The sequence below is a fragment of the Periplaneta americana genome, chromosome 7 (genome assembly GCF_040183065.1).
Source record: "Periplaneta americana isolate PAMFEO1 chromosome 7, P.americana_PAMFEO1_priV1, whole genome shotgun sequence".
Classification (NCBI taxonomy): Eukaryota; Metazoa; Arthropoda; class Insecta; order Blattodea; family Blattidae; genus Periplaneta; species Periplaneta americana.
The window spans coordinates 163,864,392-163,891,598 of NC_091123.1; the positions used below are offsets into that span (position 1 = coordinate 163,864,392).

A 27,207-nucleotide genomic window follows, 5' to 3' on the forward strand; every position below is an offset into this window, starting at 1 on the left:
ACTTATCTTTCTCAGATACGAGATCTGCTGAAAATCGAACAGGAAACAGTGACAGTGAAAATATTCAGTATTTTATTTAGGCCCAAGACTTTATAATAAAATTTCAAACCATTTTCCAAATTTGAAATTTTTTAAAATTGAAACTTTTAAAAAAGAAATTTGTAAAATTATCCATGATATATAATAGTAACAAATGTACTTATTTTACCTTTTATTTCTATCGACTATATTAATGTTTTTATTGAATATCACTGGCTTCTGTCGGATTGTCAATTTATATTAAACGTGTATTTTTCTCTCGTTTTCTCTTTCTTCTTTATTCTTGCTCTTGTGTTGTATTTATTGGTTTGTATTAAGTTACTGTATTTAGTAAACTGTCCTTGTAAATTTTATGTTATATTATTCACTAAGACCACACCGTACACGAGCCTGGCTCTTACGATAGTGGCTAGAAATATTTTTATTTTATAAATGCAATTTGTACTCACTAGGTAGCTAGTTAAAATAAATAAAAAAATTTAAGTTTGCTCCCATCACTTCATGTGACGTGGAAATAAGTTTCCTTCGTTTCAAATCATGTTTAACTAACAGACGAAGAATTTATGGGTTCGAAAATCTTCGAATGCTTGTAGTCATACACTGTAATGAAATGTACAGAGTAGAACTGTAAATTTGATATATTTTGCATGTTTATATATATATATAAACACGTAATTTTGTAGCATATATATATATATATATGCTATAAAATTACGTGTTTCAACCTATCATAATATTATCATTATGTTGTTCCAGCCAGGAACCACTTTTATAGCAGACCTGACAGTACCTCTGTGCTGGAAGCGGGAGTTTGTTGACATTGAAGTCCGGTCGCTTAGCCACGTTCAAAGACACAAGTCCCCAAGTTCCGAGCTTTGGTAATAACATTGGCATCTGGAATCTTGTTGATTTTTTTTCACGGCTTCCTTAATGTTACTTATATCAGGAATGCAGTAAGTTTCGTGGAGTAGTAGACTTTACTTAATTTTTGCAAATATTTAAAAACAATAATTAACATTACAATTTATGTGAAATTGCAGTGGTAAGTTTCCAATTTATAATTATTACTATGTTAAACGTCTCTAAAAATAATATGTTAAAAGCCTAAAGCAGTAAAATGAATGACGCGCTTAAGCGGTAAGAAGAGAGAAGTTGTTATGTGTGTTACGTTGGGAATACTGAATGTGGTATTTCACACTTACCGCGTATTGGTTCGGTGCGGAAAACAAGCAAATACGCACGATCTCGCACAAAATAAATATTTATTAATTAATAATGGTACAAGATAGTTTTGCAAACACTGAATGGGAATTCATTTCATAAACACTCTTACTAGTATTGTATTTCGTTTTGTGTACATTTTGTACGAGATCACCCCTTCTTCCAGTCCACCCTTATACAGAGCGCAGCCAATATCTGCATTCCGCTCATGAGCTGTGAGCCGGCTCGGAGAGCGCAAACCTTGTGCAGGCCTGCTTTAGGACATGCACATCATTCCATTCCGGGTAGTGCAATGGGCCCACTGGAGCGGTCTGCGTGCGAGGACAGTTCCAGTTCATCCCCTCCCTAAATGGGAATAATAGGTAGATAATAGATCGAAGATACAGGCCCGTGGAGTTTATCTCGCACATGTACAGTAGCCTATGTGGTGCTATATTAGTACCTGTTCTTTTCTAGAGTCTGTTGTTATAAGCCTACTTGAAGTTGTTTTTCCCAAATTGTAAAATAGTCACTACCTGCTTTCAAAGAAATGGTCTCAAGAACATCCTCAAAATTTAGAGCACACCCGTGCAGCATTCAGTATCTGTTCGAGCGCCCGTACTTCATAATTTCTATGCAAAAGATCTTCCACGGGTGTCAGAAGTGTTTTTCTAAGTATCGAAATAAGAATACAAATAATAGGCCTAATTAATCAGTTTGGGAAAAGAGAAACTGTGGCATGTGTCGCATCATAATATGACACTGGCGTTACAAATATGCGCGATTTAATTAAAAGCAATGGTAAAGTGTAAAAAAAAAAAAAAAAAAAAAAAAACCTGTATATCTACAACAAGAAACCTCTACTATTCCTATCTTTCCGCAAAGAATCAACTCAAGGAATTAATTTACTTGGCTCTTATAAACCCACTGTTGACAACCGGACTTACAGTAAACTTGTGATTCACTATCTAGCATGTTAAACACAAGACCACGGAGGAAATTGTGAAACTGTGATATCGACTTAATTTATGGAAATATTTTATGGTACGGATTATCCGATTTTTTCGATTAACCGTCCAGTCCACCCCCTTGATTACCACGGATAATAAAGGTTCTACTGTAATAGGCAGATAATAGATACAGCCCGTGGAGTTTACCACGAATGTGGTTGCATTGCAGGAGCGCCTGAAGCAGCGGGCTTGCGGTGCCGGTGCGGTGTCCTGGGGGCGGTGACGGTGGAGGATGGACGGGGAGGCTGCCGCGACACCGCGGGGCCCGTGGCGGGGACTGGGGCGGCCGGCCCGTGCACGGGGTTCCACCTGGCGCTGAACGGGGCCACGTCCTGCTTCAGGGACGCCGTGTCCCGACTCTGTGGATCCAGCCGGGCGTCTCCTAACGACGTCGCCTTGCCCGTGGGGGAGGCGCCGTCCAGAAGAACAGCCGTGTCCGAGGGGGAGCCGGAGGCCGTGATGTCAGGCCCGGGGCCGAGTCCTGGGAGCTCTTCGTCCTGCGAGGACAGCTGCAAACCACCGCCCAAGAACTGCTACAGACTCGTGCTGCTCGGCTCCTCCAGGGTTGGCAAGACGTCCATTGTTGCCAGGTACTGACTTTTTATAACACATGGTACAGCTCGACAAAGTTAAGTCTGCGAGCCGAGAGGGGAAGTTGGAGGCAGTTCTGTAGTGAAAGGAGGCGGTAACGAGAGGAGACCAGTACAGTCTCATATGACAGCAAAGTTTTCCTACTGCGCTTCAGTTCATAGAGCGGTAACAATTTAAGACGCTTTGAAATAGACTGTACTTCTACTTCTGCTTGACAGGGAGGTTTGGCGTTCTTATTGGCAAGCGTGGGCGTAGAAGAGAGAGTTGCATGGGGGGGGAAGCAGCGTAATTGTTGCCTTTATCTGAAGACAAGGACAAAAATGCGTGCGCTCCATAGTGTATTTTAAACGATGTCCACACGTTGAAATCTGAGCGTCAAGTGACCTATGTGGCAACTGTGTTTTGCCTCTACATTCCATCCCGATATCCCCACTCGCAGACTTGACTTGGACAAGCTATAGTGTTGAGTGTAAGAGAAGGCCTTACGGCCTTAATTCTGCCAGGTTAAATAAAGCCATTATTATTATTATTATTATTATTATTATTATTAATAACTGTCATTTCAGACCAGAAGTACAAAATGTCAATTAGGACTTACACTATAAGGATAACTCACTACGCAAAAAACTGGATACATGGAGGAATAGCAAAGATAAAATTTTGACAGTTCTTCGAGGTCTTGATAACAAACTACAGCTATCGGTAATTGCGATTGTCAGAATGTTATACAGTGCTTTAGAAAATTCCCTCTGCAGTGAGTAGAACACTAAAAAATTGCTAAGTATAATAGTACAGAGCGTTCGCCTACGGGTGGGGCCAGGAAAGCGGCCTGCCTGCGGTGTCGCTTGCGGGAATCGTCTATCCGTAAGCTTCTGCTTTCTATACTATACTCTGTAGAGTTTTAATTTTAAAAGTTTAGCAGCAGTAAAGACTGATGTTTTTGAAACACCAACTTCCTGTGAAACACGTCTTAGAGATTTATTAGGAGAGCGTGTAAATTATGCAATGATTTCATCAATTTTTTCTCCCGTCAATACTCTTTGTTTTCGCTTAGGAATTGTAGTATTTATCGACCCTCGTCCTTAATTTGTTAACAAGACGTCCAACAGTTTCTCTACCCTGAATTGGAGCACCCAGATATTTCACTTCAAATTGCCTTCGCACCTCTCTACATGTCTCTGTTTTCACATATGCATCATACATAAAAACTCTCTGTTCAAGCGTGAATTTTGCATTGTTAACAAATTTTACACAACGCTGAATATTTAAGAAACTGCACTGTACGTGTTAAATACTGCAACATCTGGCTCACAACTGATAACTTGTCGACCTTGATGTCCTTGATTGTCGAGGGCGTCTCAACAACTGCGCGCACAAAGCGGCGTATCAGTACATGCCGCTTTCCTGGCCTCACCCGTAGGCGAACGCTCTGTACTAGTAGTAGGGGAAACTCGACTAATTCCGCAGTACGTCTAATTCCGCAGTAGTGCATACATGATTTTACTGCGGTTTTACAGTAGCGTGAACGTAAGTTTTGAGAGGCTGTCAACAGGAGGCATGTCGTCTGCAGTGCTGTAGAAAAAAATCAAGGATATTGGTCGGCACCTCTGTCGGCAATACAGTGAAACATCGAAAATTGGCTGTTTTTCGTGTTTTACTACACAGCTGTGAAGAAAGTGAGCGTTGTTACATATAAATTGTTCCTTTTATGTTACTTTCATAATGTATTTCTTAATAATTTACTACTGCGGAATTAGCCAAGTCCTATTGCGGATTTATCCATACTGTTGCAGAATTACCCGAGTTCTTTTTCAACCGTAATGTATGTACAACTAAATATATTTGCATTTTAATAGGCCTCTATATCTCATTTGGTAATGAAAGGTTTCGTCCATGTCTACATACCTTGATAATATTTTTCAATAAACATTTTGGTAAAAATATGATAGATTTACTTCTTAATATTGCGGAATTTGCCGAGTCTCCCCTAATAGATGTATTTCTACTAGCAGAGTTAAGGCCATTAAACCTTCTCTTCCACTCAACTAGTATTAGAATAATAACAATAGCCTACAGTAGCAGAAATACAGGAACAATATGCAATTAATAATAATAATAATAATAGTAATAATAATAATAATAATAATAATAATAATAATAATAATAATAATAATAATAATAATAATAATAGATCCTACTACAGGGACATCATTTTATTTTTACTTGCATTTTTATTCTACCTGCATTTCTGAATGTACTTCACTCTCACCCCTTCACTAATGTCCTAGCTCCCGTCAGACACACAAACTTACGGCCGCTGTTGCATTCGAAGTCTTCAAGCAGTGAAGTAAACACTGCAGTGTATAGTGTGTTTCATAAATATGATTGCGTTTTCTATAGAAGAAAGAACCTATATTAATAATATCGTGCTAAAAAATTATATTCAAGAAACGATAAATTCAATTTCAGAGAATATGCTTCAAAATGTTTTTAATAATATGCGTACTGAATTGAAGCCTGCATTGTAATGAACGGCAACCATTTTCAGCAACTTGTTTAAAAATTCAGATTAGCTTTTTTTGAATTGAGGTGGCTAGAAGCAAAGGAATGCTAGTGACATTTGTAATAACATGAGTTAAGTGCATCCAGTGTAAGCGAAAGTATCTAAAATTTTAGTAGCAAAGGGATATTTTAATCGCATCACACATTAAAATTTAAATAAAAAATTTCACCGATTTTACGAAAGCTTAAATATTTAAACCACATTTTCTCAAAAGTAACTTAAGTGCACTTATAGCCCTTTACTTATGAGCCCCTAAATTTAAATGCACTCTCTATATTGTATGTTAACATCAATAATTAATATGCTAAATAAAGTAGACATTACATAACGAACATAGCCGCCTGAAAAGTTGAGTTTTTGAAAAAAAAATGTTACTACTCTACTGTATTTTGATAAATTCCGTAAAAGTGATGATCAAACTGACAATCGTAATATCGTATTTCCCTACAACATAAATGGATACACTACTTTTCTCTCCTCCTATACCTAGTAAAATGATTTGTTTACATATTGCACTAGTAACACCAAACTCCTGTAATGGAAGGGGGCAACAGTGTTTCCGAGTATATCCAGGTTAATGTTAAAAATGTTGGTAAAAATAAAGTGATGTCCTTGTATTAGTGTTCGGATTTTATTATGAAATAAACATTTTCGGTACAGTAACACTCGATATAGCGCTGACCGATATAACGAATAGAATATTGAGTAGAAAGCATTCCTTCTCATGTATCCTTCAGTAAGCACTTTCTTTTCAGTCAGTGACCTACCCAATTCCCTTTTCTCTTCTTGATCACTTTCAGCATCATCCTTTTTTTCACCCACTCTTTCCAACACAGCTTCGTTTCTTATTCTGTCTGTCAATTTCACATGCTCCATTCTTCTCCATATCCACATTTAAAATGCTTCTGTTCGCTTCTCTTCATTTCGTCGTAATGTCCATGTTTGTGCCCCCACACAATGCTACATTCCACACAAAGCACTTCACTAGTCTTTTCCTTAGTTCTTCTTCCAGCGGTCCGAAGAAGATGCTCCTTTCTTATTAAAAACTTTCTTTGCCATTGCTATTCTTCTTCTGACTTCTTGGCAGCAGCTCATGTTCACCCCAAGTATTTGAAGATGTCCACCTGCTCTAGTGCCTCATTTAGAATTCGAAAGTTTATCTTCTTGCAGACAGTATGTGCCCTGAAAAAAATATCGCAAGATTCGTATTATCTTGTAAGAAATATGTGAAAACATCCATCAAACATTAAACCTCCGTTTTGCATAGCATTTTCGGTTTGATGTAAACTAAACAAGACAGATTTGCAACAAATAAAGTACGATACGTGTAATTGTAACGTATTCAATCGCATTTGAAACACAGAATAGAAGCGATACCTCCATTAGATTATATTGCTGTAATTCAGAATTGTGTGATATGCAGTGAAACGTACAGCAGAGTTCGTATAGGTCAGTTTCTGTCAGATGCGTTTCCAATTCACTGTGGGCTAAAGCAAGGAGATGCACTATCACCTTTACTTTTTAACTTTTGCTCTAGAGTATGCCATTAGGAAAGTCCAGGATAACAGAGAGGGCTTGGAATTGAACGGGTTACATCAGCTGCTTGTCTATGCGGATGACGTGAATATGTTAGGAGAAAATCCACGAACGATTAGGAAAACACGGGAATTTTACTGGAAGCAAGTAGACCTAAAGAGATAGGTTTGGAAGTAAATTCCGAAAAGACAAAATATATGATTATATCTCGTGACGAGAATATTGTACGAAATGAAAAAATATAAAAATTGGAAATTTATCTTTTGAAGAGGTGGAGAAGTTCAAATATCTTGGAGCAACAGTAACAAATATAAATGATACTCTGGAGGAAATTAAACACAGAATAAATATGGGAAATGCCTGTTATTATTCGGTTGAGAAGCTTTTATCATCCAGTCTTCTGTCAAAAAATCTGAAAGTTAGAATTTACAAAACAGTTTTATTACCGGTTGTTCTTTATAGTTGTGAAACTTTGACTCTCACTTTGAGAGAGGAACATAGGATAAGGGTGTTTGAGAATAAGGTGCTTAGGAAAATATTTGGGGCTAAGAGGGATGGAGTTACAGGAGAGTGGAAGTAGTATAGAAAGTGGGGTCACGTGATCGGCTTGTGGGTATGGAGGTCCTGGAGGGGCGTGGCTAAAGGAGGGGTGGGGGAAGGAGGCGTGGCGTTGCTTCGTCATTGGTTGAAACAGAAGTGGGGGAACTCAATTTTGATTGGTGCATGGGGGAGGGTCTTAAATGCGATTGGTTAATGGGGTTGGAAGGGGATTGTGATTAGCGAATGAGGATGGAGACCTCATGTATGGGAATGGTCGTAAACGGTGGTTGGGTGGGGTGATACTCGTATGCAAATGGATAATGGGAAAGCGATTGGCGAATGAGAATGGAGGGAATGTTGAATTCAACTGCTACTGGGGAGAGGGGTTTTGTGAAAGTGAAAGCTTGTTGACTTCTGCGTTATGTAAGTCCCACATGTCGTGGTCCGTTGTTAGTAATCCACATGGTTACAAAATAATGTGAAATCGTGGCGTAACGTGTTGGCCTCGGCAGGGCAAGTGACAAGGTAAACAACACCTCGACACGTGTTGTGTGCAACTTTGCCCATTGTATTGTGAGAACGTTTCCCCCGGCCAGTTGAAAATAAAGTGTTGTATGAGTTTTTAATAGGCGATCGGTGTAGCCATCTGCATGAGAAGTGGGTCACGCATGTCGGAAGCGCAAGCACTGTCTCGAATACATACCTGTCGACCTTACTTGAAAGAGAAAGTAGCTGACACGTGTCGGTATACACCTGCTGACCTTCCGCAGCCCAGCCAGTTGAAGAGAAAGTTGTGTTGCGAAAGATATAGCCTATGAGTTTTTTGCTCCATGTCACTGATATAAAAGCGGAAGTATTAGGGCATGATGAGGAGTCATGGACAGTAGCGCTTTGAAGAACATTCCACTAATAACGAAAGAATAACATTGAAAATTGCCATTTGAGGTAACATATTCATATCCAACTGTTATGAGAGATGAATGGTTGGATGAACCGCACCAAATCGTTCACAAGTACTACATAAACAACTCTAATAAAATACATACGGAGGTGAAGAGAATAATACATGGAGAAAATCAGTTACATACTGATTACTCATTAGTGTTACCATGTGGTAATACGGAAATTCTTTTTTTTAAATTCAATTTCAACACACGAGGATACCTACCATCACAATACCTGCCTAGGTAATGGCGAGCACCTGATTGAATACAGCGATCATCCGAGTCACATTTCCCCGTCTGGCGGGAACTGTGCGATCCTAACTGCCTCACTTACAAAGAGGTGAGTACAGTGTGGTTATTTCTTTAATTAATTCTAATATGATATACATAATGGTAATATTTGTTATTTTGCTTTTGTGCAGAAACCAGAAAGTGTGGACGTGGTTGTGAAAACGCAAAAAAAAAAAAAAAAAAAAAAAAAAAAAAGATGTTACCGGGTGAGATGTGATGTCACATGTCCCAATTATAAACCGGTAAGTGTATTTATTTTTCATAGGAAGTATAACTGTATTTGTGATGCACAATGATTATATTTGTTATTGTTTTGTTTAAAAGAAACCTGAAATTGTGAAAATAGTCGTTGATGAGGAGAAAAAAGCCAACAGGAAAAACAGATTTTGGCGGGAGAATTGTATTGAAACATGCCCTAACCACAAAGCGGTGAGTGTATTTTTATTTGTTCTGATATCAAATGATGCTTATGTAGTGTGTACTGTATGTATGGCTAACTTACATTATTGTTTTCAGCAGAGAACTAAAAGAGGAGAAGCTTTGAAGGAGGAGGGGACGGATGTGGAAGACATTATTCAACAATTGACCACATAAATAACAAAAATGGAGAACAAATGCGACATTTGTGGCAAAACATTTTCACATAAATGGAGATTAACAGCACGTGTGAAGAACAAACATAGTGCGATAGGGTACAAATGCGATATTTGTTCAAAAGACTATTCATCCAAAGACATTTTAGCACGACACATAAAAGAATATCACAGCACAACCAGGTTCAAGTGCAAACTATGTGGTACAGTTGGCAAAGTCGAAAGACATATGGTCCAGCATGTGAAAAACCATAATATGGTAAGTATATAAATATAAACACATACTAAGTTTGTTTAATACTTATGACAATATTAATGATTAATTGTATATCAGGTTACAGATGCCAAAGGGGCTTATGAGAAAGTGAATGGAGTTGGAAACGCTACACTTGTCATGAACACCGCACGGGTAGATTCTATGCCACCATCTACCTCTGCATCCGAAATGATTACGTCACCTTTCTCGGGAGTAGTTGCTATCCCAACATCAACATCTGGGATGGTTGCACAACCGACCTCTGGAGCGGATGCTGTCCCAATGGTGGCGTCAAAATCCAGTCAAGTATGTTCAGGATCTGTGTTTGCGTTATCGGAAAGAGCATTCAAAAATCGTTTGAAGACTTATATTGCTCTAAACCTGACAAATCATGAGAGTGAATTGAAAGATATTTTAGAATGTGTCACTGATGAAATGCAAGACATTTTAAAGAGACATTTAAGCGAGTACTCTGCTTTAAAATTTAACATATTTGTTGAATGTATGTTTGCCAGTGTTCACAACGAGACAATATTTCATAATTTTAAAAGTAAACATGATGTGCTATATCAGTATTCGGATATCAGGGAATTTATCAACAAACAAAAGGAAAAGATTCTGAAAGAGTTTGAAGAATGTAGTATGAAGGGTTCGGGTTTATTTTATGTCAAATTACATAAATTAGAATTGCGAGTAAATAAATATACGCCATTGATGGGTGGAAGTGCACACATAGAACTTCCTCAAAGGTACAAAAATTCAAAGTCTCTAGTAAACATTGCCAACAGTGATATTTATTGTTTTAAGTATTGCATACTATCGAAATATGTTGATAGAGACAAGAACTTTACGTTTAGCTATGAAAATAGACCAGATTTGGAATGTAAATATGATTGGTGTATTGACTTCCCCGTGGGAATTAAGGACATTGCAAAATTTGAAAAACGCAATGATATTTCAATAAATGTGTTTGCACTTGACGAGAATGATGATGTATTTCCTCTCAGGATGTGTGAAAAGGAATTACCGGATCATAGGGATTTGTTATACATTAGTAATGAAAACATCTCACACTACTGTTGCATAACAAATTTCAGCGCACTCGTACGGCCTCAACTGACACCTTCCGACAATAAAATTGCCGTTTGTAAACGGTGTTTTGCATATTTTCGACATAATGAGGTTAGGTCATGCGCAGAACGATTGAAAGATCACGAAAGCGTATGTTCACAATTTAGTGCTGTTAGATCAGTATTTCCGTATAAAGATTGTCTGTCTTTTGATCGTCCCGAATTTTCGCAGAAGGTGAGATTTGTGATTTATGCAGATTTTGAGTGTCTATTAGAGCCCATTGAGAACTGTCATGGGAATCCAGACTCTAGTTATACGGTGCAATATCAGAAACATACACCGTTTAGTTATTGCTATATCCTTAAGGATAGTCAGGATACGTACACTGACATGAAATTGTACAGGGGGTGTGATGCAGCAAAGCATTTCGTACAAGACATGTTGATGGAAACGAAAAAAATTGAACAAATACTATTTCAGGATATTAAAGAAATGATTCCATTAACCAGTGAAGAAAATGACGCATACTTGAAAGCAAATATATGTTATATCTGTAAAAAGGGCGATTTTATAGGCGATAATTATAAAGTTCGTGATCATGATCATTTGACGGGGAAATTTCGCGGTGCCGCTCACAATGAGTGTAATTTGAGGTATCAGCATCAGCACTTTATTCCTATTGTACTGTGTCGTACGCCGGACTCCTGGTCGTTTCGCTCTCCGACGTGTTGTCGAGTTGGGGAGGGGAAACGGGAGTGACGTGACAAGATGGCTGTGGTTTGTGGGTGGGGGATACGAAACTGTGGTGAAGTTTAAAGGAAAGACTGTTTTTAAAGTAACATTGTTTATTACAGAAATAACAGTGAAAGTGTAACTATGGTTCCCTCCTAGTTCTGTGGTAGGGGTAACGGGGGAGTCGTGATAGAAATTGATGGTTTAGAAATTCGTCCTGAGGCTTCGATGCGGGGAGAGTTATGATGGGTGATAGTAAAGTGCGACTTGAGTGAGAGGAAGGTAGGGGTAACGGGAGTGCCTGGGGAAAATCGGCTTGCTCTCAGGTGTGTTGTGGGGGGGCAGGATAACGAGAGAGATGGAATGAGGTAGAAGGTTAGTTCTCTAGTTCGAAGGATCAACACAGCGTGCTGTGCGACTTACCGACTTCGAGAACAAGCTCCTGGCATCGGAGGATCAACACAGCGTACTGTGCGACTTACCGACTTCAGGAGCGGGGAAGGGTTACCTCTATCATCGACGGATCAACAGAGCGCACTCGCGACTTACCGACTCTAGAGGGGGGGGGGCTGAGGAGATGGTTGTGTTTAATCGAACAAGCCGGGATAAGAGCTGGGAGTCGAAGTCAGGATGGTGAGAGATAAGGGTGATCAGGGGAGAGAAGTGTGCGGGTTGGAGGTGGTGATGAGGCTTGTAGCGAGACTAGAATAAAATAAGTTTAGAATACGTAAGAAGTGAGGCTAGTGTAGGAAAGAATACAGGAGACAGGGGCGCAGCTTGGCTCCCTGTTCCCGGAGTGGTGGCCGTGTGCAGACACGTCCGAACAAAAGACAACCATAGCGTAGGCCTGGTTGGGAGACTGCTGTCAGTGACGGAGGTCGCGCTAGAGCTACCTCTTTGCCATCTGACGAACGGGTGACTGAAGTCGCGGGGATGCGTTATATTTATACCCCTCGGAACAATGGTGGTTGAGGACGCCATTGACGTCACAGTGCCTGGGGGTGTTTCTGTTGCCAACGTGACTCGTCGCCGCGCGATCTTTGCTTTCTCCCTCACAAGAGGGGGAAAAAAAAAGCGAGCCAACCTGCTTTCTGAGAGAGATAAAGCAGCGACTCTAGTTTGCGCGGGTAGGTTTGAACCGTTTAAAGTAGGACGCACGGGCATCGAGAATTGATATACACAACAATCGCCCCTCCTGTTTTTGCCCGTGCGGTACTACTAGTAAGTTATGTAATATAACCCTTACAACAAGACAATTAAATACAATGAACAGAAGTGGAGTATCACAAAACAAAAGAATACACTGAACATGAGAAAATACAATGAATGAATACAATAAATTGAAAGGCTAAGGTTGCCTAGTCCGAGAGTCCGTGTCTCTTAAGCTATGGAGGTCTCGGCCCCAATCTGTGCTTATCGTATTTGGTCTGTATGTTTGGATCATGGTTTGTGAACGCCGATCGCGTGTCAACAATCTTGTTTTGTTTGCTTTGCGGCACCACTACACTCGCATCAATAGCTCGTTCGGTTTGATCACACATCGCGAGCGCGCACACGGCGATCTGATCAGGTTGGCCACTGCGTTTTCTTCTTTGTGGAGGCAACACCGGCAATGGTGCTGCAGCGTCGCTCCTAGCAGCCTCCGGCGTCGTCTGGGATGGTGTTGGTGTGTCCGCAGGTCGGTCTGGATTAGGCGGGGAAGGTTTCGCCTCCTTGCAGGTGGTCACAGCGCGCCAACATCCTGGACCGCTGAGCTCGTTGGTCGTCCCTGTGGTCTCGGGAGACCGGATGTACCGAGGGATGTCGGTGTTGCTTGTGACCTCGGAATATGGGCCATCTGATGTCGGGTTGCCGCCTCGGAGTGGATCCGGCATCCCTTCTGTAGCAGTAGGAGGAGTAACTTTGTGCCTGGTGTCCGCGACGTCTTGGGCAACTGTCTGGGACCCGCCAGGGTCTCCCTTTTCAAGTGGGTCCTCCACCTGTGGTACCTCCTCAGAGCAACAGATCCCTTCAGCTGCAGTGGGGGCGTGGCTGTCGCTCGTGACTCCTATCTCCAACATGTGGAGCTCTAGTGGCCTAGACGCTAAAGGATCCTCCTTGCGTCCGCTCTGTGAGGGAGGGCCACTGACATGGCCGGAGAGATGCTGGTACCGTTCCTCCTTAGCGGGATCTCCGGGTACAGGCTTGACCGGTGGCGGTGGCTGTTGCCTTCCGCCAGGAGCGGCGTCCCTTTGTGGTTCTGGCTTGGTACCCTCTCCGGTTCTGGGATTGTTGATCAACGGTACTACTGCACCGTTTCCCAACCTCAGCTGTCCTTGTCGATAGTCTAGTTGCGCTGACATGTCTCGCAACCATGTATTCCCTAAAATCGCATCAGCACGCAGCTCTGGTGCGACGAGGAAGTTGATGGGCTTCGTTGTTCCCGCAAGTGTGACGGGTATCTCTGCTTCGCCCTGGGTTGCCATTGTCTGCTCGCGTTGGGCAAGATGAATGACATCCTGTCGGGCTCGTATGGTGCTGCCATTTGGAACTTTCGCAGCATTGATGATGTTTCTGGAGGCGGCACTGTCGACGACCGCTGTGGCTGCGAGGGTTCCCATTCGGATGTCAATCCTCGGGACCGTTTCCTCTTCATCGGGAGCTAGGGCCATCTGCGCGACGGGGCTGGAGATCGGGATGTGGCGAGCAGGAGCGGTGCGTCTCTGCTGTCGGACCGGACAGTCCCGATTGTAGTGGTACCCCGGGCAGTAGTGGCACCGTGGAGCGTTTGATGATGAAGTGAAATGATGCTTGGCAGCGGTGTGCTTGATGTCGCCCTCCAGAGGAACAGCACGATGTATCAGTTCCATTGTAGTTGTCGGAACAGGATGTCTGAGAAACGGCCGAAGTTGTGGCCGCAGAAGTTCGATGATCACTGGAATGATCGTGTTGGGATCGGCATTAGGAAAAAGTCGCCGATAAAGGAAAATTTTTCCCGTGATGAACTGATCGGCAGCCTCGTTTTCTCGTTGGTGCTTCCCGTAGAGAGAAGCTTGGAGAGCAGCCCTTACAGCCGGGCTGTCGAAGCGGTGAGTCAGTCCTTGTTGCAGTTCCTCCCAGGAGAAAGGAATGCCACTGAAGAGCAGTAGCCAGTCCCTGGCTGGTCCCTTCAGCTGCTGTTGAACGAGGCGTGACCACTGGGAGGGGTCTATGTGCGCCTCGGTAAGTAGGTCGCGGCATCTGGAGATGAAACCGGCCGGATCCTCGTGCTCCAATCCATGGAACTCGGGGAGCACAAGTGGTTGTGGAACCTCGGCGGGGCGAAGACTGCGCATGAGTCTCCGCAGCATCTCGAGTTCCATCTTATCTTCATCCTTCTTCTTGCGACACCAGTCGCAAATGAACGGGTTGCTTTCTCGGAGCTGGGGCTCGTCCTCGAGCCCGAGGCACACTGCGTGGTAGAAGGTGGGGCAGGTGCCGCAGTCGACATAGTATTGCCCGCGTCCGGGGCAACCCCGTTGGCAGCACTGGTCTCTGGTGCGTGTAAACATGGTTGGGCGCCACCGAGAAAATTACTCCTCTCGGAAGAGTGAAGAGCTATGGGGTGTATGTGGATTCGTCTCAGTACCAACTGAAAAAATGGCCCCACGTTGGGCGCCAATTGTCGTACGCCGGACTCCTGGTCGTTTCGCTCTCCGACGTGTTGTCGAGTTGGGGAGGGGAAACGGGAGTGACGTGACAAGATGGCTGTGGTTTGTGGGTGGGGGATACGAAACTGTGGTGAAGTTTAAAGGAAAGACTGTTTTTAAAGTAACATTGTTTATTACAGAAATAACAGTGAAAGTGTAACTATGGTTCCCTCCTAGTTCTGTGGTAGGGGTAACGGGGGAGTCGTGATAGAAATTGATGGTTTAGAAATTCGTCCTGAGGCTTCGATGCGGGGAGAGTTATGATGGGTGATAGTAAAGTGCGACTTGAGTGAGAGGAAGGTAGGGGTAACGGGAGTGCCTGGGGAAAATCGGCTTGCTCTCAGGTGTGTTGTGGGGGGGCAGGATAACGAGAGAGATGGAATGAGGTAGAAGGTTAGTTCTCTAGTTCGAAGGATCAACACAGCGTGCTGTGCGACTTACCGACTTCGAGAACAAGCTCCTGGCATCGGAGGATCAACACAGCGTACTGTGCGACTTACCGACTTCAGGAGCGGGGAAGGGTTACCTCTATCATCGACGGATCAACAGAGCGCACTCGCGACTTACCGACTCTAGAGGGGGGGGGGCTGAGGAGATGGTTGTGTTTAATCGAACAAGCCGGGATAAGAGCTGGGAGTCGAAGTCAGGATGGTGAGAGATAAGGGTGATCAGGGGAGAGAAGTGTGCGGGTTGGAGGTGGTGATGAGGCTTGTAGCGAGACTAGAATAAAATAAGTTTAGAATACGTAAGAAGTGAGGCTAGTGTAGGAAAGAATACAGGAGACAGGGGCGCAGCTTGGCTCCCTGTTCCCGGAGTGGTGGCCGTGTGCAGACACGTCCGAACAAAAGACAACCATAGCGTAGGCCTGGTTGGGAGACTGCTGTCAGTGACGGAGGTCGCGCTAGAGCTACCTCTTTGCCATCTGACGAACGGGTGACTGAAGTCGCGGGGATGCGTTATATTTATACCCCTCGGAACAATGGTGGTTGAGGACGCCATTGACGTCACAGTGCCTGGGGGTGTTTCTGTTGCCAACGTGACTCGTCGCCGCGCGATCTTTGCTTTCTCCCTCACAAGAGGGGGAAAAAAAAAGCGAGCCAACCTGCTTTCTGAGAGAGATAAAGCAGCGACTCTAGTTTGCGCGGGTAGGTTTGAACCGTTTAAAGTAGGACGCACGGGCATCGAGAATTGATATACACAACAATTGCATAATTTGTCATCATATGATGGACATTTTATTGTGAAGGAATTGGGTTATGATGACAACCTCATTCAAGTTTTACCAAACACGCAGGAAAAGTACATCAGTTTTGTTAAAAATGTACCTAGCACATACAGAAGAAAGCGTTATATGCAAATGCGATTTCTTGATTCTTTTCGGTTTATGCCTTCCAGTTTAGCACAATTAGCAGAAAACTTGCCCAAATATAAGTTTTCGGAAACGAAAAAAAACTTCAAAGATAAATTCGATCTTGCTTGTCGCAAGGGTGTTTTTCCCTATGACTATTTAACAACATCAGATAGACTAGAGGACAATTGTCTGCCACCGAAGGAGAACTTTTTCAGCAAATTAACTAATGAGCATATTAACGAAGAGGACTATAATCATGCAAAATCTGTGTGGGAGACATTCAATATTCAGACGCTGGGGGAGTATTCAGATTTGTACTTAAAATCCGACACCCTCATCTTAACATGTCATCTTAACATGTCCTATTTTCAACATATTGTTGCATATATATCACATTTTCGACATGTCGTTGCATATATGTCCTATTTGCAACATATTGTTGCATATATATCACATTTTTGACATGTCGTTGCATATATGTCCTATTTGCAACAGATTGTTGCATATATATCACATTTTCGTCATGTTGTTGCATATATGTCACAAGAGTGCCATTTTCGTATCAGTTGCAATGATGAGGACAGAGAAACTGGGTGTGCGACTATCTTCTTCCCCGATTACACATGATGGAGTATCTCGATATGATTGCATAAATCATTGGGTTCAATATAACCCATTGAAAGGGAGGAAGAGGTGTGCTCAAAAAGGGTGTAATAGCGTTGTTCGAACACAATGTTCGAAGTGTCTTATTGGATTGTGTATAAAGTGCTTTTACTCATATCATATGCTTAAAAATGTAAGTATGTGTTTACTTTTTTCTGGGACATTGTACAATTTACAATAGGTATCATGCTACACCGCTTTTATTTTGTTTCAGGACGTCCATTATGATAACTGATGTACAAGGTTTCCAAGAAGCTTAGATAAACAACTGCATTTTGAAAGAACTCGCCGTCTCCACGGGAATTTGCAGCAAGGATGCTGTTTTCTTCTGAAACCACCCCGTCAGTTGGCACCATGAAACTATCGACATACTGTTGCATGGGTACGATTTTTGTAACATGTCACAAGTATACCATTCTCGACTATCAGCACTTCTTGCCATTTCCTATTCAGCTTTACAAGGATTTGATGAGCCTGTGTGAAACGGTATTATTCCCCCAAATCATTACAATGAATATATTCGTCTGCAAGATAGTGCATCAGTTCCTAACTGTTTATCAGAAATGATGAAGCTCTTGCAGTTGAGTAGTATTTTGATCTTTATGATAGTTTTGCTTTAGACCTATACGATTGCAATTTGTTTAATTTTCTGTTTAAAGTTCGAAATAAAACAATGTGAACTAACCAATGCTGTAATATAAACAACATTTTACTTGAAATTTTTCTTGATTATCAATATTATTGCGTCTAAAGTGATGTGATGTTCCAAATTATTTCGTTAGAAGTACTACCTACATGCATCAGTTCAGCCCTATTTGAAATTATCTTAATTTCTAATTATTGCTATCGAAAATGACCATGCATGATCGAATAATAGTTGCATTTTTGTCCAGAAGTTGCGGGGATCGGTCTTAGTTGTCGAAAAATCTGACTTGGATATTTCATGGTTACCCAAGTCCGAGCTGCAAATCCGAAAAATGAGTATAAAAAGGGCTACCTACCATCGTGGAGTACTGAAATATTCGAAATGAAACAAGTGCAACAGACTCAGCCAATTACTTACATACTTCATTATCTAGAAGGTGCACCCATTTTAGGAGCATTCTATACCGAGGAACTTCAAAAGACAAACTGTCCAAATATTTATTTGGTTGGAAAAAATTTGAGGAGGAAGGCTGGGAAGGTGTATGTGAAGTGGTTTGGGTTTTCTAACTCAAAGAATAGTTGGATTGATGAGGGTGATGTATTGAAATAAAAACAAGTTTATGCACAATCATTGTAAGTTTATTATGAGTGAATAAAAAGTATATAAAATATAATATTCTTATTATTTAAACAGACTCTTGCACACATCTTCTTTTACATGGAGGTTCATAAAATCCATGTGGCACTGTATTAACACCATCTTGTAATACAACTCTTTTGTCATCAAAAGAATTTAAAGTCACTTTATTTACACACATTGTAAACACATTATGAAAATATGATCTAATAGAATTGTTTCTTGTGTAAGTAGAGATACCAGATCCACGACATGTTGTATAATCTGCAAACGTGATTTCATTCCTAATTACACTTTTCTTAATCCCCTTCAGTTTTTTAATTTCAAAATCGGAACACTTCAAGGCATACACTTTAGCCTTCAAACCTACAAACTCATCAATATGTGAATTGGGAATTTCATCCTTGAACTTTCCAAGCACGCCTTTATTCTGTATTGAATATAAAATATGATTTGGTGAATACACACTGGTATCCAAATGATCCCGTACATTTTGCAGATCATGGTACAAATCATCTGTTTCAGCAAGATATATAAAGCTGTCTGTGTCCATGTAACACAACTTAAATTTGTCACCAAATTGTTCTTTCATAATGCGGTGATGAAAATTGTACATGTGCACTTTCGAAAGTTCTAAAATACACATACCTACATACAATGCTTTATCAAACAAAATTTGAGTTTGCCTTAAATGAATACCCACCAGGTTTTCAGCATAAATTACTCGATCGAGAAAGTGTGGTTTTGAAATGAGTTTTTTCAGTTTCTCATCATTTGAAACTAATCTGAAATGTGTTCTTTTTCGAACATTTTCCATCGTCTTTCCAAATACTGCATTATTCATAAGCTTGAAAAAATCTTTTTCAAAATCATTGTTTGCATTTCTACGCATTTCAGTATTCAAATCAATGTATTGTTTTAACCAATGCGATTGCTTGAATTTTATAGCACGATGTATTTTGACAATTTGCAAGCCATGATCCACTGCCTGCTGCAAAAGTTTGTAGTGTGCCACATAGTTTTGTTTCGAATGCAGTGTTGTCAACAATTTTTTATGCTTCCCATCTGGTGGTTTTGCAAATTCCGCACAAAATGGTAAATCTCTATGTTTTTCAAACAGATGATTTGGATACTCTATATCCACCTCTAAAACATAACCTATTTCACTATCATCATTTACTGCTTGAAGATCAAAATGATGTATTTCCTCATCTGTTAACCATGCAAATCCCCCGTATGGTAATTTTTGAGACATGGCGAATCCATACAAATTATTTGCATCCACATAGTAAATTGCAGAAGGGGATTTAGAATCATCGAAATTGTCGCTTTTAGGATCGTTCGCAACTGCATGACGAGTCACACATTGACAGATTCCGCCACGTATTCCTTGTTCGAAAAGTAACAGCATAGTCATATCCTTAATCAATTGCAATTCAACACCTGTTAATTTCAACATTGCTGAATAGGCAAGTCCTGGCACTGTATAGTAATACATACAATCTAAATCGTATGCTTTGAGACACATTTCGCGAAAATTTTCAAACACATCTGTTAAGATGAGGGTGTCGGATTTTAAGTACAAATCTGAATACTCCCCCAGCGTCTGAATATTGAATGTCTCCCACACAGATTTTGCATGATTATAGTCCTCTTCGTTAATATGCTCATTAGTTAATTTGCTGAAAAAGTTCTCCTTCGGTGGCAGACAATTGTCCTCTAGTCTATCTGATGTTGTTAAATAGTCATAGGGAAAAACACCCTTGCGACAAGCAAGATCGAATTTATCTTTGAAGTTTTTTTTCGTTTCCGAAAACTTATATTTGGGCAAGTTTTCTGCTAATTGTGCTAAACTGGAAGGCATAAACCGAAAAGAATCAAGAAATCGCATTTGCATATAACGCTTTCTTCTGTATGTGCTAGGTACATTTTTAACAAAACTGATGTACTTTTCCTGCGTGTTTGGTAAAACTTGAATGAGGTTGTCATCATAACCCAATTCCTTCACAATAAAATGTCCATCATATGATGACAAATTATGCAGTACAATAGGAATAAAGTGCTGATGCTGATACCTCAAATTACACTCATTGTGAGCGGCACCGCGAAATTTCCCCGTCAAATGATCATGATCACGAACTTTATAATTATCGCCTATAAAATCGCCCTTTTTACAGATATAACATATATTTGCTTTCAAGTATGCGTCATTTTCTTCACTGGTTAATGGAATCATTTCTTTAATATCCTGAAATAGTATTTGTTCAATTTTTTTCGTTTCCATCACCATGTCTTGTACGAAATGCTTTGCTGCATCACACCCCCTGTACAATTTCATGTCAGTGTACGTATCCTGACTATCCTTAAGGATATAGCAATAACTAAACGGTGTATGTTTCTGATATTGCACCGTATAACTAGAGTCTGGATTCCCATGACAGTTCTCAATGGGCTGTAATAGACACTCAAAATCTGCATAAATCACAAATCTCACCTTCTGCGAAAATTCGGGACGATCAAAAGACAGACAATCTTTATACGGAAATACTGATCTAACAGCACTAAATTGTGAACATACGCTTTCGTGATCTTTCAATCGTTCTGCGCATGACCTAACCTCATTATGTCGAAAATATGCAAAACACCGTTTACAAACGGCAATTTTATTGTCGGAAGGTGTCAGTTGAGGCCGTACGAGTGCGCTGAAATTTGTTATGCAACAGTAGTGTGAGATGTTTTCATTACTAATGTATAACAAATCCCTATGATCCGGTAATTCCTTTTCACACATCCTGAGAGGAAATACATCATCATTCTCGTCAAGTGCAAACACATTTATTGAAATATCATTGCGTTTTTCAAATTTTGCAATGTCCTTAATTCCCACGGGGAAGTCAATACACCAATCATATTTACATTCCAAATCTGGTCTATTTTCATAGCTAAACGTAAAGTTCTTGTCTCTATCAACATATTTCGATAGTATGCAATACTTAAAACAATAAATATCACTGTTGGCAATGTTTACTAGAGACTTTGAATTTTTGTACCTTTGAGGAAGTTCTATGTGTGCACTTCCACCCATCAATGGCGTATATTTATTTACTCGCAATTCTAATTTATGTAATTTGACATAAAATAAACCCGAACCCTTCATACTACATTCTTCAAACTCTTTCAGAATCTTTTCCTTTTGTTTGTTGATAAATTCCCTGATATCCGAATACTGATATAGCACATCATGTTTACTTTTAAAATTGTTTTCATTACTAATGTATAACAAATCCCTATGATCCGGTAATTCCTTTTCACACATCCTGAGAGGAAATACATCATCATTCTCGTCAAGTGCAAACACATTTATTGAAATATCATTGCGTTTTTCAAATTTTGCAATGTCCTTAATTCCCACGGGGAAGTCAATACACCAATCATATTTACATTCCAAATCTGGTCTATTTTCATAGCTAAACGTAAAGTTCTTGTCTCTATCAACATATTTCGATAGTATGCAATACTTAAAACAATAAATATCACTGTTGGCAATGTTTACTAGAGACTTTGAATTTTTGTACCTTTGAGGAAGTTCTATGTGTGCACTTCCACCCATCAATGGCGTATATTTATTTACTCGCAATTCTAATTTATGTAATTTGACATAAAATAAACCCGAACCCTTCATACTACATTCTTCAAACTCTTTCAGAATCTTTTCCTTTTGTTTGTTGATAAATTCCCTGATATCCGAATACTGATATAGCACATCATGTTTACTTTTAAAATTATGAAATATTGTCTCGTTGTGAACACTGGCAAACATACATTCAACAAATATGTTAAATTTTAAAGCAGAGTACTCGCTTAAATGTCTCTTTAAAATGTCTTGCATTTCATCAGTGACACATTCTAAAATATCTTTCAATTCACTCTCATGATTTGTCAGGTTTAGAGCAATATAAGTCTTCAAACGATTTTTGAATGCTCTTTCCGATAACGCAAACACAGATCCTGAACATACTTGACTGGATTTTGACGCCACCATTGGGACAGCATCCGCTCCAGAGGTCGGTTGTGCAACCATCCCAGATGTTGATGTTGGGATAGCAACTACTCCCGAGAAAGGTGACGTAATCATTTCGGATGCAGAGGTAGATGGTGGCATAGAATCTACCCGTGCGGTGTTCATGACAAGTGTAGCGTTTCCAACTCCATTCACTTTCTCATAAGCCCCTTTGGCATCTGTAACCTGATATACAATTAATCATTAATATTGTCATAAGTATTAAACAAACTTAGTATGTGTTTATATTTATATACTTACCATATTATGGTTTTTCACATGCTGGACCATATGTCTTTCGACTTTGCCAACTGTACCACATAGTTTGCACTTGAACCTGGTTGTGCTGTGATATTCTTTTATGTGTCGTGCTAAAATGTCTTTGGATGAATAGTCTTTTGAACAAATATCGCATTTGTACCCTATCGCACTATGTTTGTTCTTCACATGTGCTGTTAATCTCCATTTATGTGAAAATGTTTTGCCACAAATGTCGCATTTGTTCTCCATTTTTGTTATTTATGTGGTCAATTGTTGAATAATGTCTTCCACATCCGTCCCCTCCTCCTTCAAAGCTTCTCCTCTTTTAGTTCTCTGCTGAAAACAATAATGTAAGTTAGCCATACATACAGTACACACTACATAAGCATCATTTGATATCAGAACAAATAAAAATACACTCACCGCTTTGTGGTTAGGGCATGTTTCAATACAATTCTCCCGCCAAAATCTGTTTTTCCTGTTGGCTTTTTTCTCCTCATCAACGACTATTTTCACAATTTCAGGTTTCTTTTAAACAAAACAATAACAAATATAATCATTGTGCATCACAAATACAGTTATACTTCCTATGAAAAATAAATACACTTACCGGTTTATAATTGGGACATGTGACATCACATCTCACCCGGTAACATCTTTTTTTTTTTTTTTTTTTTTTTTTTTGCGTTTTCACAACCACGTCCACACTTTCTGGTTTCTGCACAAAAGCAAAATAACAAATATTACCATTATGTATATCATATTAGAATTAATTAAAGAAATAACCACACTGTACTCACCTCTTTGTAAGTGAGGCAGTTAGGATCGCACAGTTCCCGCCAGACGGGGAAATGTGACTCGGATGATCGCTGTTTTCAATCAGGTGCTCGCCATTACCTAGGCAGGTATTGTGATGGTAGGTATCCTCGTGTGTTGAAATTGAATTTAAAAAAAAGAATTTCCGTATTACCACATGGTAACACTAATGAGTAATCAGTATGTAACTGATTTTCTCCATGTATTATTCTCTTCACCTCCGTATGTATTTTATTAGAGTTGTTTATGTAGTACTTGTGAACGATTTGGTGCGGTTCATCCAACCATTCATCTCTCATAACAGTTGGATATGAATATGTTACCTCAAATGGCAATTTTCAATGTTATTCTTTCGTTATTAGTGGAATGTTCTTCAAAGCGCTACTGTCCATGACTCCTCATCATGCCCTAATACTTCCGCTTTTATATCAGTGACATGGAGCAAAAAACTCATAGGCTATATCTTTCGCAACACAACTTTCTCTTCAACTGGCTGGGCTGCGGAAGGTCAGCAGGTGTATACCGACACGTGTCAGCTACTTTCTCTTTCAAGTAAGGTCGACAGGTATGTATTCGAGACAGTGCTTGCGCTTCCGACATGCGTGACCCACTTCTCATGCAGATGGCTACACCGATCGCCTATTAAAAACTCATACAACACTTTATTTTCAACTGGCCGGGGGAAACGTTCTCACAATACAATGGGCAAAGTTGCACACAACACGTGTCGAGGTGTTGTTTACCTTGTCACTTGCCCTGCCGAGGCCAACACGTTACGCCACGATTTCACATTATTTTGTAACCATGTGGATTACTAACAACGGACCACGACATGTGGGACTTACATAACGCAGAAGTCAACAAGCTTTCACTTTCACAAAACCCCTCTCCCCAGTAGCAGTTGAATTCAACATTCCCTCCATTCTCATTCGCCAATCGCTTTCCCATTATCCATTTGCATACGAGTATCACCCCACCCAACCACCGTTTACGACCATTCCCATACATGAGGTCTCCATCCTCATTCGCTAATCACAATCCCCTTCCAACCCCATTAACCAATCGCATTTAAGACCCTCCCCCATGCACCAATCAAAATTGAGTTCCCCCACTTCTGTTTCAACCAATGACGAAGCAACGCCACGCCTCCTTCCCCCACCCCTCCTTTAGCCACGCCCCTCCAGGACCTCCATACCCACAAGCCGATCACGTGACCCCACTTTCTATACTACTAGTGGAGAAAGTTACACAACACAGAACTGCACGCATTATATTTTTCACCTGACATAATTAGGAACATTAAGTCCAGACGTTTGAGGTGGGCAGGGCATGTAGCACGTATGGGCGAATCCAGAAATGCATATAGAGTGTTAGTTGGGAGGTCGGAGAGGAAAAGACCTTTAGGGAGGCCGAGACTTAGATGGGAAGGTAATATTAAAATGGATTTGAGGGAGGTGGGATATGATGATAAAGAATGGATTTATCTTGCTCACGTCAGGAATGAGGACCAATGGCGGGCTTATGTGAGGGCGGCAATGAACCTTCGGGTTCCATAAAAGCCAGTAAGTAAGTAAGTAAGTAAGTAAGTAAGTGATATGCAGCCTATTAATTTGATAAATTACGTAAGATACTTGCATAATCTCTATAATATTTGGTTATTTGTGGATATATTCTGCCTTCTTCGTTGATACATAATTACAGTGAGCGAGAAATTCATAAGTCTCTTCACACAATCGTTAAAGCGAGATGTCAGTCGCGGTGGCATTTGTGGTTGAGGTAATGAATATGGGAATGGGTGGTGGAAGCCGTTGTGGTTGAGGTACCGAGATCAATGGGCGTGAAGGTTATGACGTCATTTGTGGTTAAGGTGGGAGTAGTAGTGTTTATAATGAGAATGATGACATTGATTATATATTATTATGATGGCAACGACAACAACCAAGACCACATTTAAGAGTGTTAGAAGTGATCATATCGGATTGAGTTCTGAAGCGAAAAGTTCTCCAAAAATTGCAGTGATTCAAATTCTTCTCAGTTATAACGACTGACGTTGAAGGCTTAGTTCTGACTTCTGGCGAATCATGGCATCAAATCATAACTCCTGGTAGCACAGGATCATTAAATCTTAGGTTCGAGTCCCAATGTACATGAGAGATGGCACTGTTCAATGACTCCCAAAGGGCTGCAAGCAGCTGTGGTTGGGAAATGTTTTAAGGATTACTATTACCTCCTTAGTGGAGAGATTTCCTCCATTGTGCGTTCTAGTGGTTTGAATCTGCATTTCACCCCAGAGTATATTCTTAGGGTCAAGGTCAATTCCCAAATAGGACACCTAATGTATGACATTTAGTTAAAATAACTACCTGAATTACCTCACCCGTTTGCTCGTCCGTCCATCTGTCCGTTGGTCCGTCCGTCTGTCCGTTGGTCCGTCCGTCTTTCTGTCAGTCCGTCCGCCTCCCTGCTTGACTGCCTGTCTCTATCTGTCTTTGGCCATCTGCCCGGATGCCTTGTCGACATGCCTTCCTGTCTGTCTATGCCTCTATCTGTATATTCATATATGTCTGTCTGTCGCGGTGTCTTTCAGCATCTGTGTGTGTTTCAGTGTTTTTCAGCATCTGTGTCTGTCTGTCTTGATTTCTTTGTGTCTGTGACTGTCCGTCTCGGGCTCTTTCATTATCTGTGTCTGCCTTGGTGTCTTTGAACATCTATGTCAGTCTGTCTCAGTGTCTTTCATTATCTGTGTCTGTTTCAGTGTCTTTTAACACTATTTCTGTCTGTCTCGGTGTTTCTTAGCACTGTGTCTGTCTGTCTCGGTGTCTTTTAGCACTGTGCCTGTCTGTCTCTGTCTTTTAGCACTGTGTCTGTCTGTCTCGGTGTCTTTTAGCACTGTGTCTGTCTGTCTCGGTGTCTTTTAGCACTGTGCCTGTCTGTCTCGATGTCCTTTAGCGTGTCTGTCTGTCTCAGTCTCTTTCAGTGTCTCTCTCTGTCTCGGTGTCTTTTAGTATCTGTATCTATCTGGAGCTCTGTCTGCCTGTCCGTCTGTGTTGTCTGTATCCCTCTCTCTGCCTGTCTGTCCATCTATCTACCTACCTACCTACCTGCCTAGTTATTTCTATCTGCCCGTCTGCCTCCCTGCATAGCTACTCCCATCTGAGTATGTATTGATCTATATTCTATACGTCTGTCATACGCGTCCGGCTCTCATCTACATTCATTCATTCATTCATTCATTCATTCATTCATTCATTTATTATCTTCTATAGATCTTACATGAGCAATGAAGCTTTAAGATGTGGAACAAGTCAAAATTTTACAATAATTATAATTACAATTTTTACAGATTTTTACAATATTTTACAATTTTTATAGTTTTACAATTTAGTAATTTTCTACAATGATGAGGTGAGGCCCAGGGATTCGCCAAAAGATTACCCGGCATTTGCCTTTTGGTTGGCGAAAACCTCGGAAAAACCCAACCAGGTAATCAAATCAAAGGGGTGAAATGAAGTGATGCCGAGGACTCGCCATAGACCATCCGGCACCAGTCCCACGGCTGGGGAAAACCTCGGAAGAAACCATTCAATGAGACCAAAGGGGGATCCAACCCAAGCACGAACGCAGCTCCGGATCAGCAGCCCAGCGAGTCTGCCGACTGAGCTACATCGATGGCTTTACTAAAAATGTACAATACATAGCCAATCAGATTATTAAATTTACAAACTTAAACAATCATTCAT

At 40.7% G+C, this 27,207-nt stretch overlaps 3 protein-coding genes and 1 long non-coding RNA gene across 4 annotated transcripts in view; 3 read left to right on the top strand and 1 right to left on the bottom strand.

The window, feature by feature from the left end:
- LOC138703679 (uncharacterized) overlaps window positions 1-2,554 on the top strand; it is a 313,199-nt gene extending 310,645 nt beyond the window's left edge. The window contains exon 3 of the long non-coding RNA XR_011333229.1: window positions 2,419-2,554. This is a non-coding gene — a long non-coding RNA (uncharacterized lncRNA). The remainder of the gene's footprint in view (window positions 1-2,418) is intronic.
- A 20-nt stretch (window positions 2,555-2,574) lies between these two features.
- The window catches only part of LOC138703677 (GTP-binding protein Rhes), a 386,233-nt gene continuing 361,600 nt past the window's right edge, over window positions 2,575-27,207 (top strand). The window contains exon 1 of the mRNA XM_069831771.1: window positions 2,575-2,839. Coding sequence (XP_069687872.1) covers window positions 2,709-2,839 — 131 coding nt within the window. The 5' untranslated portion in view covers window positions 2,575-2,708. The remainder of the gene's footprint in view (window positions 2,840-27,207) is intronic.
- LOC138702649 (uncharacterized) lies at window positions 7,671-11,047 on the top strand. The gene is made up of 4 exons (XM_069829974.1): window positions 7,671-8,956; window positions 9,039-9,566; window positions 9,642-10,868; window positions 11,039-11,047. Exons 2-4 carry the CDS (start codon window positions 9,318-9,320, stop codon window positions 11,045-11,047), a joined length of 1,485 nt encoding a protein of 494 aa, XP_069686075.1. The 5' UTR covers window positions 7,671-8,956; window positions 9,039-9,317.
- LOC138702650 (uncharacterized) lies at window positions 20,775-23,501 on the bottom strand. The gene is made up of 4 exons (XM_069829975.1): window positions 23,262-23,501; window positions 22,652-23,179; window positions 21,601-22,576; window positions 20,775-20,782 (listed from the first exon to the last, which is right to left on the bottom strand). Exons 2-4 carry the CDS (start codon window positions 22,898-22,900, stop codon window positions 20,775-20,777), a joined length of 1,233 nt encoding a protein of 410 aa, XP_069686076.1. The 5' UTR covers window positions 22,901-23,179; window positions 23,262-23,501.

Coding starts and splice junctions, on each gene's coding strand:
- LOC138702649 (XM_069829974.1), top strand. CDS start 9,318: ATGGAGAACAAATGCGACATTTGTGGCAAAACATTTTCACATAAATGG. Junction 9,567..9,641: donor ATGTGAAAAACCATAATATG/GTAAGTATATAA, acceptor ATTGTATATCAG/GTTACAGATGCCAAAGGGGC.
- LOC138702650 (XM_069829975.1), bottom strand. CDS start 22,900: ATGGAGAACAAATGCGACATTTGTGGCAAAACATTTTCACATAAATGG. Junction 22,577..22,651: donor ATGTGAAAAACCATAATATG/GTAAGTATATAA, acceptor ATTGTATATCAG/GTTACAGATGCCAAAGGGGC.